This window comes from Lethenteron reissneri, chromosome 24, assembly GCF_015708825.2.
Source record: "Lethenteron reissneri isolate LAM-NWPU_2019-01 chromosome 24, ASM1570882v1, whole genome shotgun sequence".
NCBI classification, from domain to species: domain Eukaryota; kingdom Metazoa; phylum Chordata; class Hyperoartia; order Petromyzontiformes; family Petromyzontidae; genus Lethenteron; species Lethenteron reissneri.
The window spans coordinates 6911646-6926186 of NC_083802.1; the positions used below are offsets into that span (position 1 = coordinate 6911646).

Here is a 14541-nt window from a genome sequence, read left to right on the forward strand (position 1 = left end):
TCACCAATCTTCCCAGGCATCATGTTCAGCAAAACTATTATCCCCTGGCAGTCCCACCAACCCATCTGTCCAGCGTTAATAACAGAAGTGCTGTAAATATTTCTTATGATTTTGGTATAACTTTGGGTCAAGTACCGTTTTATTGAGTCTTTACTCAGACCTCAAACGTGGCTGTTTTGTAAGATCTCTTCAATCTGGCACAGTCTAAAAGTGTGTGTGGGGGGGGGGGGAGGCATCGACCAACAACAGTGATGATTATCTGAACCGGTCCTGGGTTTCTCCTCGATCGACTCAGCCTCGAGTACCCGGTGTGATGTGTGAAAATCCGCTACTCGGGAGACAAAGACAGCAAGGCATGGTGCTAGCTACCCACACCCTCCGTGTGCCGTGGCAACCGTCATAGCTGCTACTCACTAACATCACTTGTGTGGCTGTCCCACAGGTGGATGAGTTTGTGATTGAGTGCGTGACGCTGAAGCGCGTGACACGCGTGCGCATTGGGCACGATGGCCGGGGCGGCAGTTCGGGCTGGTTCCTCGACAAGATCGTGGTGAAAGAGATGGACGCCGTCAACGCCGAGGAGGTGGAGTTCCCCTGCAACAGGTGACGTGTGCCGGCAAACCGCTGGTCGCGCCCTTGACCGGTTGTATTTCCTGTGCTGAGCACAACAATGAAAACAATTCAAATGTTTACATCATCTAAACGTGATCACATCTCAAGGTTGAGTTCCCCTGCAACAGGTGACGTGTGCCGGCAAACCGCTGGTCGCGCCTTGACCGGTTGTACTTCCAGTGCTGAGCGCAACAATGAAAACAATTCAAATGTTTACATCATCTAAACGTGATCACATCTCAAGGTTAGAGTTCCCCTGCGACAGGTGACGCGCGCCTGCTAACCATTAGTCACACCTTGACCGTTGTACTTCCAGTGCCCGAGCACAACAACAAAAACGATTCATGTTCGTGCACGTCGTCTTAATCTGATCACATCTCAAGATGATGAATGGAAACTGTGAACGAAAAAAAGAATACATGTTGTCGAGGAAAAAATTATGAAGAAAAAATAGGGTTTCCTTGAGTTACCGATGGAGCCAGAGCAGGCTACTTGTGTCCTCACTCCGCCATACTTACCCACGTGTTCCATCGGTACTGTGTGTGTTTCGGAAAACAGTGTTGCACGAGGGCCCATTTTTTCTAATTACCTATCAAGTTTATGAAATTGATGGAAAAGGCAACCCTAAATAGCTAATATCTTGAAGAAAAGCACCTTGGCTGTGAGACTTTTAGGGGTTCATCCTCTTGCGACTAAATTGGCACGATTCGAATGCAGCACTTTTATGAGATGGACGATATAGTAAACTACTGTAGTCTGCGCTCCTTCAAAGGAGGTGGAGAAGCAAAACTACACAAACCCTCTCCTGAAGCCCTTCTTGTAGCTAGCAGACATCGACATTGGAATTTAGCTCCTGAACATATTTCCATCATATGCAAGAATACATAATAATGAGATCATGTGATGCAATAATATTCAAATGATCATGCTCATCAGCCAAAACCATGATCATCAACCATGCAATGTAACAATCAATCCGGCTCCTGCACACAACCTGAAGCTATGCAGGACATGTCGCTCATAGGGATGGTCGTCAGGGTTAACAATGGAGTGGCCGCCAAAGGAAGGAACACACCAAAGAGGACGTCCCTCGCAGTGATACAACATATACGAATGGGAAATAATTTATTCTCACGCAGTGAATGGTATGCATGCACCATGTGAACGTTATGCATGTGTAGTGACAGGGTGCCATCTGTTGACCAGGAGGAATAATTACGGGTATGGGTGCGTTGTATATTAGCCAACCATAAGGGGGGCGTAACTGGGCTAAAGGTCAGAGGCGGGGATCAGTCGGGAAGCTCCGGGAACCTGCTGGAAGGTTCTAGAAGGGGGCGTGGCTGGAGGCGGGGCTTGGCCACGCCGAGGAAGTATATAAGGGGGACTGTGACCGGAGGTTCGGGGCTATCCTGAGGGTCCAGGGTCCTGTCTGCCGTTGCTGTCTTCGCCGTCATCTCTTCTTGATCGTCCGGCCGCATGGCCGATCCGCTGTACGGCTCCCATCGTCGTCGCCGCTGTATTAGTCAGCCAGCTACATAGTTAGACGCCGGCGATGGGGCTGTATGAGTGGGTCAGCCATGCGTAGCCCAATATATATGCCGCTCAGTGATTGTGCCTGTAAAGTGTGAGACATTAATAAGGAGCCCTCTACACGTCGTGTCTCGAAAGTCGCTCTCTACACATGCACCGTGAGAGTAACAATACATTTTGATTGCAGAATTGACGGATCCTTACGCCCCTATTGGCTGTGTGTCTTGGAATGTCTTGCACAGGTTTGAGACTTTGTTAGTTCGAAAACAAGCATTTAAAGTTATGGTCAGGATCGTTATATTGGTATCACAGCTTTAATGTGTTGATGATGAATCGAGTGATGTGTTTTTGGTTGTTATTCTTAATGAAACTTCAAACTCATGCTGGACAGCCCGTGTCACGTAAAATGGGTGTGTATCTACAAGCTCGAGTCAGTGTCTTGCATACGACCATGTGAGAACCAGATGACTTCCGTAAAATCTCTTTCAAACGAGACAGTGATGGAAAAAGTTATAGAGTCATAACAGTTGTCATTTTGTTGTTGTTGAGACTTTGGTCTCGCATGAGCACGATGGCTCACTCTTGAAATAAATGATGCGTGGGTTTAAATGTCCGTAGCATACGTTGGTAATTACCCTGTAGAAATGTACCAGATTGCTGTGAGTATCTTGACATGGGGACGGTGTGGGGGGGGGGAGTGGCAGTTCAACAAATTCAGCAACCTCACATTCTAAATCAGGTAATTCATTATCTTTAGTTGCATTAAACATTGCCTATGTATGACATAGGTCAATGGTCTGATGCATACGCTAAACTGAAGACACCGTCGTGATTCCAAAAAGTCGGTTCGTCTGAATACGTCCAACGCTGTCGCACATCATAGGCATTTCTCTCTTATCAGTCCTAATCTGTTTGACATCAAGTGCCTTAATCAAGAGCACTTCATAGTTTAATGCATTATTAGCCACATCTATATCCAACCAGGTGGCTCAGTGGGAGGGAGCGCGGATCGAAATGGGAAAGTCGCGAGTTGAAAATGCCGGTTGGGAGGTTAACTCAGCCCATCATCCCACCAAGGTCCATAAAATGAGTACCACTTTGTTGTAGGGAAGTTGACAGTGGTTATCCAACGATAGATTCGCCCCTGCCATAAGAAAGAGGAATTTACACCACTGACCAGGGCTCTAAGCAGCAGCTGAACACTGCCTGCAATTCTCATTTGAGCAGGAAATCACTGTGGCTTGACTTGACCCACATGCACGTCCTAATCCAAAGCAGTCCACAGTACAAACTGGCCCAGTCGCTAGCTAACCATGAAAAAGGCAGAGCGACCTAATAGTCTTGGCAATAATTCTAGATTTGAAGCTTTCGTGACTGCAATGATCCATATTCTTAGGTTTTTTTCGGTAAAGTCACGTAGGTAAAAAACATAAAAAAGTAAAATAAAATAAAAATCATGACGTTTCGGAGGCAACACAAGCTTCCGTCTTCAGGTTGGTACCGTCACAGCCACGACAGCTGTATCAAGTAAATGAGAGATTGCAGGAGCTACCACTTCGTTTATATAATGGTTGGAGAAGGTGGTGGGCAATGCATAGTAATGCACCCCATTTACTGTATACTCCAGCAGCCTTGCTGAGAGATGACTGGCACATTTGATAAACAAACATGGGCTTAGTCCCGCGGTTTATTTCACTAAACAGAATAATCACTATGGTTAGAAGTTACTTATTGTAATCCCATATTTGGTGTTTTCAAAGTTTCCTAACCAATCTTCCTTTAATTTACGTATTTTGTTTGAAGCCAAATACGATCCCAATGGGGCTTACATGGGCTATATTGGACTTTCTACCCCCACATCTATGCTCTCCACCTTCATCAACGAGCACTGATCAGGGCGGTGAAGTATGGTCAAATACCTCCCATGAGCTGCACGGCATGGGGAGGCCATCATCGAGCAGTGGATTGACAAAAGGGCTGTGCATGTACATGAGGGCCCATTGGGACTCTTCGTCTCTTTTCCAAGCAATGCCTGGGTCAAGCAAAGAAATGCAGTAAACATGCAATAAAATGTCAATATCAACATTATGCAAAGAACATTCGACATGAATTACAATTAAGCATTAACATAAATAAATATAACTTGACATTTCAGTGAGATACATTTTAAATTGGGTCAAAAGCTACATCCTGATTTCATTACGACGACAATGAAAATGGAGCAACAAAGCATGATTATGGGTACCAGCCTTTGACGACCGGATTGCGGTGATCTGATCGCTGGCATTGCATTGCTCCGCCGAGCGCGGCTGCCACCTCACCGCCTGACGACGACGGTTCTCTGTCCCGCAGGTGGCTGGATGACGACGAGGACGATGGGCAGATTGTGCGGGAGCTCGTGCCGCTGGGAGACGCGCAGATGCTGAAGAGTGAGTCGAGCGTCCGCGACGGATGCGACGGCGGTGTCTGCTGTTGCCGGGGTGACATAAGCGATAGTGCGGCGTCGATATCGGCGTCCGACGGCATCATATTTATAAAACGACCACAGAGGGACGTCGGTTGTTGCGTCGTATGGCCACTTATGCCGCCCGTTGTACTGTGTGCACCTCAAGAAAGCAGAGCGGTTACATTGCTGTTATTGAAATGGTAATTGGGGTCCGGGAGTCCACTTGCTAAGTGCCTTGTGCTCACAAGAACAAGTTCTCTCACAATGCAATGTTTTAAAATATGTGAACTCCTACTAGAAATTAGTCTATTTAGTAAAAGTTTTGATTATTAAAGATATTGCATGTTTAGCGTTTATTAGTGCCATGAAATATCAAAGTGCTGTCATGCTCAAATAACTTTGTCCAGTGTTAACATCCATTGGTGGACACTGATCCACTTGCTAAATAAATACACATTTTGGGGGGCAGTTTGTTTGTAAGAGCACTACGATAAAATTACAATTTATCGGTACTCATTTGATCAATTCTGAAGAAATTTTTTTTGGCAGTGATGGAGCACGTTTGTAATCCAGCACTGTCGAGGCAAGGGTTTGTGGATCGCACAAACGTTCCAAAACTCCCTCTCCATGGGGATCAGGGAGGTACAATTCCATGACTTTCCAGGAGAAGGTGGTACAGCAAAATGTGAACCAATATAATCTGTCCCTTCTGTATAGGATAGAGTGTTGCCACCTCACATGCATGGGTTTCCTCCTCGTGCTCCGGTGTCCTCCCATAAGTATAAACATCTATTGATGGGGTGAAAACATCTGAATATATAGAGGACTGTAGTGCTTGGGCAATTGTTGGCACCATCTCACCGCCTAGCTGACTGCCAGATTGTCTGTGAGTCCTCCGAATTGTGAGATGCAATTTGCATGAACGACAAAGCTATATAAAACTAAAATATTCAACATAACCGTGTGGGTTGTGTCAGTCCCTGGTCGTTATTGGAACTCACTACCTTTTTGTGTCGTGCACTTTACCAAAATAGCTGGACATTTATTAGTAGAGAAAATGTTTTTAATAATCTTTTAATCATGTGTTTTCATTTATAGGGAGCAATTATGAATGTAGGAACCGCAAGCACTGTTGTAATTATATATCTCTAATCAGCGCAATGAGAAATTTATATTCAGTGTCATATAATGGTACTTCAGTGACATTCTTGGTCTACAAACTCCAGAGAAGGCAAAATAGATAGCAAATTAATCATGTTTTTTGTTTTGAAAATCATAAAAAAATATAGTAGTTTCCATGGCAGCCATTTTGAGTGTGTTCTAGTGTTGCCATTTTGAGCAACGGATTGGCCCAAACCGAAGAAGGAACGTGTGCGTTTGTTCTCTGCCGGTGGGTTGGGGGGACACAGATGTGAGCTATCACATCCACATCAAGACCGGCGACATGCGTGGCGCCAACACGGACTCGCACGTCTTCCTCAAGCTGCACGGCTCGCGAGGTGACACGGGCCGCCTGCCCCTCAAGGTCTCCGACAACGGCCTCGGGGACAAGTTCTCACGGAACCGCGTCGACGTCTTCACCGTGCAGACAGCGGACGTTGGCAAGGTGCCATGTTCAGCCACAGGATGCTGACGGGATATTTGGTTGAGACCAAAAATAGGCATTGCCTAATCAGAATTCTGATTCATTTTGCCATTGCTTGTTGAATCAAGCAATCGGTGTGTTATTAGTATTGGTGAGCATGGGCCAGCGAATTTGGTAAGTGCCCTAGATTTGAACAGTGTGCACATTTCTCTGCCAAGGTTATACGTCTGAATACTGACTTATGAATGTGGGAATAATGGCGTCATCCTCCACTTTACAGTTTAAGTTAACACACGAAATGCTACATACTGAACATACTGATCTGCTGCAGTGGCTTGAGATGGTCACCATATTGCTGCTGCTCACCCGCTGAGACTGTCGGGAAAAATATCGTAAGCAAGTGCCTGTTAAGGCCAGAATCATACTTGCAATGGTGGTGGAATTCTTTCCAAAACTCCAATATTGTTAACAAACGCATCATGTCCAGATTTATCTTGCGACTGACGTTGTACGTGACCAGGACTTGAATCCATTCAACAAAACGCAGCGGTCCACTAACGTCTGCCCCACCCATCCTAAACTGACATGCATATACACATGTGGATGCACACTCACACTGATTGCACATCATTAGGATTGAGTAGTGATATTTTAGATGCAATGAAACATTTTATTACATTTTCATCATAAAAAGAAAATTATCCGATTAATTAGCGGCATGCTTTGTATAATTCTGATCAAAAGTCATTGTCTCTTTGTGCTTGAAATGGCATTGAACAGTGCTCATCTCTGTTCAAACTAAGCCAGTGGTGGTAATTGCACATTCTTATGGCAAGAGCCGCTCTTCATTGGACCAATATCGCCGAATTCCCACAAACTGGTACTTAATTTGTCAACCATCTCCGTTTAGCACGGTTGGCTACGTACGGTACCTGATAATTGGGCATGGAACTCATAAGCTTTCAATTATGAATTGAGTGTTCTATCAGAGTGCCACAATGTGCTGACTAATGTGATTTTGTGCCCATCTACAGTTGTAAAATAAGCCTCTATAGTCAGGTGGCTGGGTGGCTCGGAGATCATAGAGCTGAGCTCGCACCACTGAGATCCTGGGTTTACATTCAAGCAGCTGCCTGAGCTTAAATGGGGTTCTCATCTTAGTCACCAATTACTGCACAATAATGATGTGATGCATAATTTAGCAGAACTTACATGATGAGAATACAAATTATTGATTTAGTTGTCATGTGGTTAACATTTCTCTCTGTAGCAGGCTCGGTAGAAAAATGTTAATGTGGCTAAGAGGATACTTTTTTGAGATATTTCAGAAGCAGTTCTGTGATATGACCGAACGTTGGCCATTCTCTAACACAGGGTGATACACTTGCCCTGCAAGGGTTCCTTTGTTGATTAATTGTCTCATGTCATGACACCAATAGCACGGTCTGAATAAAATTGAGGAAACTCCCTCTCGAGTCAATCATTATCAGCAGAGCTGAAACAAGAATCACATGCAGGCCAAGACACAATGTCAAACGATGCACGTTAAATGTAAAGATATTTAGGCCAAACGGCATTGTGGGTAATAACAACATTCCCGCAAACTTTAAAGCGAAAGGCATTGTGTGCTTCTGGAGCATTGTACGAATATGGCAAACTAGATCCTATTTTCACCAATATTAGGCCTCATAATTACAGTTTCACCCTGCTCATTATCCTGAAGCCCTGCTGTTTTGATTTTCTTTCCGTTTCACTTGCCGAGATGCCTGCTGCCACAGTGCAATGGGGCTGTGGGGGTTGGGCCCGGGGGGAGGGGAAACATCACTCGAGAGTGAACGAAGAAGAGCGCTGTGGCCGATGCATTGCATTGTCATCCGATTACCCGAATACCTCACGATGCAGACCCATTTTTTTTTCAAATGAATATTTCGCGTTAGCAAACCCTACATTGACTTACGCTGAAGTCTCTCTTTTCATTTTTTCTAAATCTTTTTTTTCCGGGGTATGGTGACTGATTATACTGTTTACCGTTTGTGGCTTTTTCTTCATTTATAAAAACGATGTCTGCTCTGCAGCTGCTCCTCTCAATGAAAATCACTCAACGCAATCGCCGCTCTCTCTCTCGGGAGGGAGGCTTAGAGGCACGCGCGCACACAATAGCGGCATGTGATGATGACACAATAAAGCATAAATAAATCTGATACCATGTACCCCCCAAAAAAACACACGGCAGATGTACTAAGCCGGCTTGAGACATTTCTCCCACTACAATTATCATACGTATTGCCTCCATGATTAAACCAGCATTGAGTAGTAATTGTATTTGTTGGCAACCCTCAAGTTTTGTGTACATTGCACATTCCTACGCAAAGTGGTGCTTATTTTATTAATCACATAGGTGTGATGGGTTCAATGGACCCCCGATTGGGATTTTAACTCTCAACACTCACGATTGTAAGGCCCTATTCCTATTGCACCACCCAACTGCTAACGAATAGAACAACAAAAATGCAATGGCTCATGGAACGCATTCTTTTTTTTAGATGTTTGCTTACAGTCTGGAATTCAGAGTTTGCCGGTTCAACACCAAATGTTTCCCATCCAATTCTGCCTCCCAGCGCGGCAGTTAAAACACGGGACGCATTTATTTGAATCCTTCTGCCTCTGTCCATTGAGCAGTATAAATGGGTACACCAAAGTTAGCTGATTGGGCAGGTCGTGTGTTGGTGAGGTAAATTGTGTAAAGAATATATATCTAAAGGCTTTCGAGCGCTCCCTCTAGTGGAGGCTCTTCTGCTATCAACGGTGTGAGAAAGCATATGCAGGGCTGTACATTTATCTGCATGAGGATTTCTTGGCCAATTCTTTATTAACAAGTGTCGTCGTGCATGTGAGAGGAAACCGGAGTGCCCAGAGAAATCCCACACGTATGAGAGACTAACACTCAAAATATTTATAGAGCTATTCTGTACTGCAATCGCCTGGTCACCTTCAAAGGTCAGCACACTGAAATCAGCGTGGCCCACCAACAACTATCGCTAATCTACTGGAATACAGGCATGCGTCCCCATAGCTTCAGAACTGTGACTTCATCCACCAGTTGAAGTCTAAGCTTTGGAAGTTCCTCTTCTCCTCTGCCTGTATCTGACTCTTTCATCGATCCAGATGTCTTTTTGATAACAAGTAGAGAAGGCCCTCTTTTACAACACCTCCTCTCCCTAACTTGCTCCTTCGCCCAATACACAAAATCTCTCTTCATTGCTAGCAACTCGCCGTGCGTATGGTGTTCTTCACGTGCAGCGTCTTCACACGCGGTCACCTATATGCACGTCACCTGTCCACGACGTATATCAATTCTAAATTTGAAGCTTTCGTGACTGCAAGGATTCATATTCTTAGGTTTTTTTCGGTAAAGTCACGTAGGTAAAAAATTAATAAAAGTAAAATAAAAATAAAATAAAAATCACGACGTTTCGGAGGCAACAAAGCTTCCGTCTTCAGGTGGAACCGTCACAGCACGATAGCTGTATCAAGTGAGAGAAATTCCAAGAACACAGTCCTTGTATATATACTGGTTAAGGGTGGGTCGAGCCAAGGTAGGCCCTGAATATTATTTTTGTGAGGTTCGGTGCAGCTATATACAAGGACTGTTTTCTTGGAATCTCTCTCACTTGATACAGCTATCGTGCTGTGACGGTTCCACCTGAAGACGGAAGCTTGTGTTGCCTCCGAAACGTGGTGATTTTTATTTTATTTTTTATTTTACTTTTATTAATTTTAATTGTTTAACTACGTGACTTTACCGAAAAAAACTAAGACCACGACGTATATATATATCTAACATTGCATTTGCTTTGCTCTTCTTGCCCACGAGCAGATCAACCGCATCCTCATCGGACATGACAACTCGGGGCTGCGCTCCGGCTGGTTCCTCGACAGCGTGGTGCTGGACGTGCCGGTGTCGGGCCTCCGCTACCGCTTCGCCGCGCACCGCTGGCTCTCCAAGAAGGAGGCGGACGGGAAGACCGAGGCGGAGATCTATCCCACCGAGGTGGAGCACATCGAGAAGTGTGCGTGCCGACACCTCCCGCCACCCGCCACCCCCCCAACCTCCCAAGTGCAACACACGGACAGATGACGGAACTAAGGGAGATGAACTCGTGCACAGAACTCTTTTTAAATCCTTTATATTAAGTTCACTTGCGTGCTTGCTTGCTTGCTTACGACCGTGCAAATCTTTCGGTCGTTTTTTAACCCACTTCCCGTGATCCAATCGAGCTGACATTTTGCACACAGACTCGTTGTGCGTAACAATTTATTTTCGTGAAAAAAAATCTAAAATTTGACACTTTTTAGGAATTTTTGTTATATTTAATTACCAATTGCTTAATGGTGGCAGGCATTCATCTGACCCATAGGTGGCAGCCATCTCAAGCCAGAGGACGAGAGGACTCTAGCCGCCACGCATATAAAGGATTTAAAGTGAAAAACTTAGTTTTTACGGGTAATTTTTTTAAAATCCTTTATATTAAGTTCACTTGCTTGCTTGCTTACGACTGTGCAAATCTTTCGGTCGTTTTTTAACCCACTTCCCGTGATCCAATCGAGCTGACATTTTGCACACAGACTCGTTGTGCGTAACAATTTATTTTCGTGAAAAAAATCAAAAATGTGACACTTTTTAGAAATTTTTGTTATATTTAATTACCAATTGCTTAATGGTGGCAGGCATTCATCTGACCCATAGGTGGCAGCCATCTCAAGCCAGAGGACGAGAGGACTCTAGCCGCCACGCATATAAAGGATTTAAAGTGAAAAACTTAGTTTTTACGGGTACATTTTTTAAAATCCTTTATATTAAGTTCACTTGCTTGCTTGCTTACGACTGTGCAAATCTTTCGGTCGTTTTTTAACCCACTTCCCGTGATCCAATCGAGCTGACATTTTGCACACAGACTCGTTGTGCGTAACAATTTATTTTCGTGAAAAAAAATCAAAAATTTGACACTTTTTAGGAATTTTTGTTATATTTAATTACCAATTGCTTAATGGTGGCAGGCATTCATCTGACCCATAGGTGGCAGCCATCTCAAGCCAGAGGACGAGAGGACTCTAGCCGCCACGCATATAAAGGATTTAAAGTGAAAACTTAGTTTTTACGGGTAAATTTTTTTAAATCCTTTATATTAAGTTCACTTGCTTGCTTGCTTACGACTGTGCAAATCTTTCGGTCGTTTTTTAACCCACTTCCCGTGATCCAATCGAGCTGACATTTTGCACACAGACTCGTTGTGCGTGACTATTTATTTTCGTGAAAAATCTTTTTCCAAAATTTTCCACTTTTTAGGAAAACATTTTTTTCATATTTAATTTAAAATACCAATGTGATAAAAATGAAACTCTTACACAAGATAAACAGAAATGAATAATAAAATAAAACCGATGCCACGCATATAAAGGATTTATAGTGAAAAACTTTTTTTTACGGGTTAATTTTTTTGTGTTTAGTTTGTGACCTCCGATGAGGACGGTTGTATATGTACGTATCTATGCATGGGGGATTGGGTGTTGCCGTAGTGCAATGGGCTCGCACACTCGGCTTGCAGTACGGATTCGATCTCTCGTGCTTGCCAATTGAACCCCCCCCCCGACTTCCCCGCCTCTGTCCACCCAGCGGGATAAATGGGTTCAGCAATACAGTTGAGTCGATTGGCAGCTCGTGTGTAGTGGGGTGAAGTGTGGGGTCTACCCACCTCTTCCATGATAACAGAGGTTTTTTGGGGTTAGATCGCGTAAATATAAATGTGTCGTTAAATCCGCCATCACCTGACACAGCCAATTAGTAAGGTTTGTCGCGTGAACAGAACGTGGCCAATTCGTTACTAGTACAGCACACCGGTGTGTTGGAGAGCAAATCCACAACATTTACAATCTGTGTCGGGTGGTGGCGGGTTTAACGACACATTTATATTTACACGATCTAACCCAAAACACCTATATTATGAATGACATTGGTCGCGAAAGCTTACGTGTTCAACTCTTCCGTGATGTTTAGGCCAGTGTGAAAGAGTAGGCCAAAACACCCCCTCCTACAGGGGCACTTTAGAGCTCCCTCCAGTGGAGGGCCCTCCCGCCAGCAGCAGCGGCGTAGGAATTGCAGGGATGCACCATGACCCAGTCGACCTTCACACCGCACGAAATCGCGTTGCTCTTCCAAACGGAGGCACCGGTGTCAATGAGGAGTTTGCTGCCGGTCCTGGGCTCTCTCTCTGTCTCTGTCTCCTGGCTGGGTGTGCGCAGGTATCAACTACCAGGTGAGCGTGCACACGGGAAACGTGCGGAGCGCGGGCACCAATGCCAACGTGTTCATTCAGCTGTACGGCGACATGGGCAAGACGGAGGTGCACAATCTGAGGAACCGCTCCGACAACTTCGAGAGGGCCTCCAACGACATCTTCAAGGTGCCATCTGCCTCTTTTTGAATTTTTTAATTTTTTTATGTTAAGTTCCAGCCTGTGATGACCAGTGTAGTGAAGTACCTGTATGGTTCAAAAAGAAACATGTCCATCTCAGTGCGGAGAGGCCTCCATTCGTTGGTGGGTTGAGAATGGAAGGCATTGATTGCATTTTTATGTTTTCAAATTCAATTTACAGTATGTGCTTTGGTAAGAGGTGAACGTATATATGAACTTCTTTCGCACTGTACGTAGCCAACCATGCTGACTCAATCACCCAGAACAATGTACCGGATCTCGTCAGATCTGGGAAGCGAAAGCGTGATGAGCCTGAATAGTGGTCGGATGGATGGGCAACCACTGTGCATAACAGATGGTATAGGCTGCGGGGGCTACATGGTAGGCAGCAGAGGGCAGTGGAGCAAAGTCAATTGCCTTAATGCTCCTGGCCTTCACCAACTCGGACTGACCAGCGTGGTGAAGCATGGTGAAATATCTGCACAGCACGTGGATGTTGTCATCCAGCAGTAGATTGACAAAAGGGTTGTACATATAATTTGTATCTAAGCTACTTGGAGGCAAGTTTTGGTCTCCGTGTGGTGCGAGTGCTGCTTGTTGAAGGATAAATGTCGATAATATTCAGCAGGCAAACAAAAATGACCGACTTAAATAAGGTGGCAATCAAGGCCATGGTTATAAACCAATTCCCTCAACTGCACAACGGAGGACAATCGAGTGTCAAATGCACCAAATTTACATCTCCTCAGTTTACAAAAAATTATGTATTTAGGGCACGCTATATTATTTTCTTCATGATATTTGCGTGAAATAAATGTATTTTTCGTATTCTATTCGAAATCCCAGGTTGGGGGGGGGGGGTGGGGTGGACGAAATTACCTCTCATGTGGAAACATTATAAATACGAACAGTGTGCTCCAACATCAAAATAAATGCGAAGATGTTTTATATCAAAGGCTTGAAAACAAGCAGAAGGAAATTTGCCAGTTCATACAAAGAACTCCTCGTACAGGGAAGACGATTCTGTTCCAGAGCGATGGCGTCGTTCATTTGCGGTCTTTTATTTGCTCCATCGCGGGTCTCTAAGAGACTGTCATTATTTAATTGTTGTCGTCTCCACTCTCATAAATGCATATCCATGCCTTATACTAACAAACAATTGCATATTAAGATCATATTACAATTGCAAATCATAACCACAGCGAATTGCATTTAATAGCTTGTTCCGAGAATGTGTTAATCTTTGCATACGAGTCCCATTATGCGTGCAAATAAAATGCATCTTCCTTATTTTAAGGGTTCTCAATGGGGTTGCTAAGAGGCCACGACCATCATTACTGGGGTCGCGAATGGCCGCGAGGTCTTGCATTGGGGGTCTGCGAAGGGCTAACGAGTTTATATTGGGGTGAGGGGGTCAGCTATAGAGGAGCGGGGGGTCAGGTGGTCAACACAACGGCTCCCATGCTATCTCCTGCGCGTCTGGCAGTTGTCGATGTGTGAAGTAACATCCTCGTTGATGACTGTACTACAACAACAACACTTTTTGATATTTGACGCTGTTGATTAAACACTGTTTTGCTGTAACATCAGAGCAGTTCAAGTGAGGCTGCATTTGTCAAAAGGTTAAGGAAGCATTGTCTCATTTTGTTTTAAAGAGATCACTTGTAAACTAATCTAGATTGTAAACTGTTCAAAGAGCATTTTCTCGTCATATTTCCCCCGATCCAAAAGTTTTTCTCGCAAGTTTTGCCCTTGAAAATTGTTTCCGAACAACTGTAAGTACTATAGTTTTAAAAATAAAAAATAAATAATGTACTTTTTTCACCGGGGCTGTTATGAAATGCACGCCAATTATCAATTTTATTTGAATTGTGCAAATGTGTCTGGCTCTTGCG

At 44.3% G+C, this 14541-nt stretch overlaps 1 protein-coding gene across 1 annotated transcript in view; it reads left to right on the forward strand.

The window, feature by feature from the left end:
• The window catches only part of LOC133346473 (lipoxygenase homology domain-containing protein 1-like), a 121404-nt gene that overhangs the window by 40688 nt on the left and 66175 nt on the right, over window positions 1-14541 (forward strand). Inside the window, 5 exon segments of the mRNA XM_061558084.1 lie at window positions 443-603; window positions 4495-4571; window positions 5998-6194; window positions 10051-10243; window positions 12474-12634. Of these exon segments, the coding sequence (XP_061414068.1) occupies window positions 443-603; window positions 4495-4571; window positions 5998-6194; window positions 10051-10243; window positions 12474-12634 (789 nt within the window).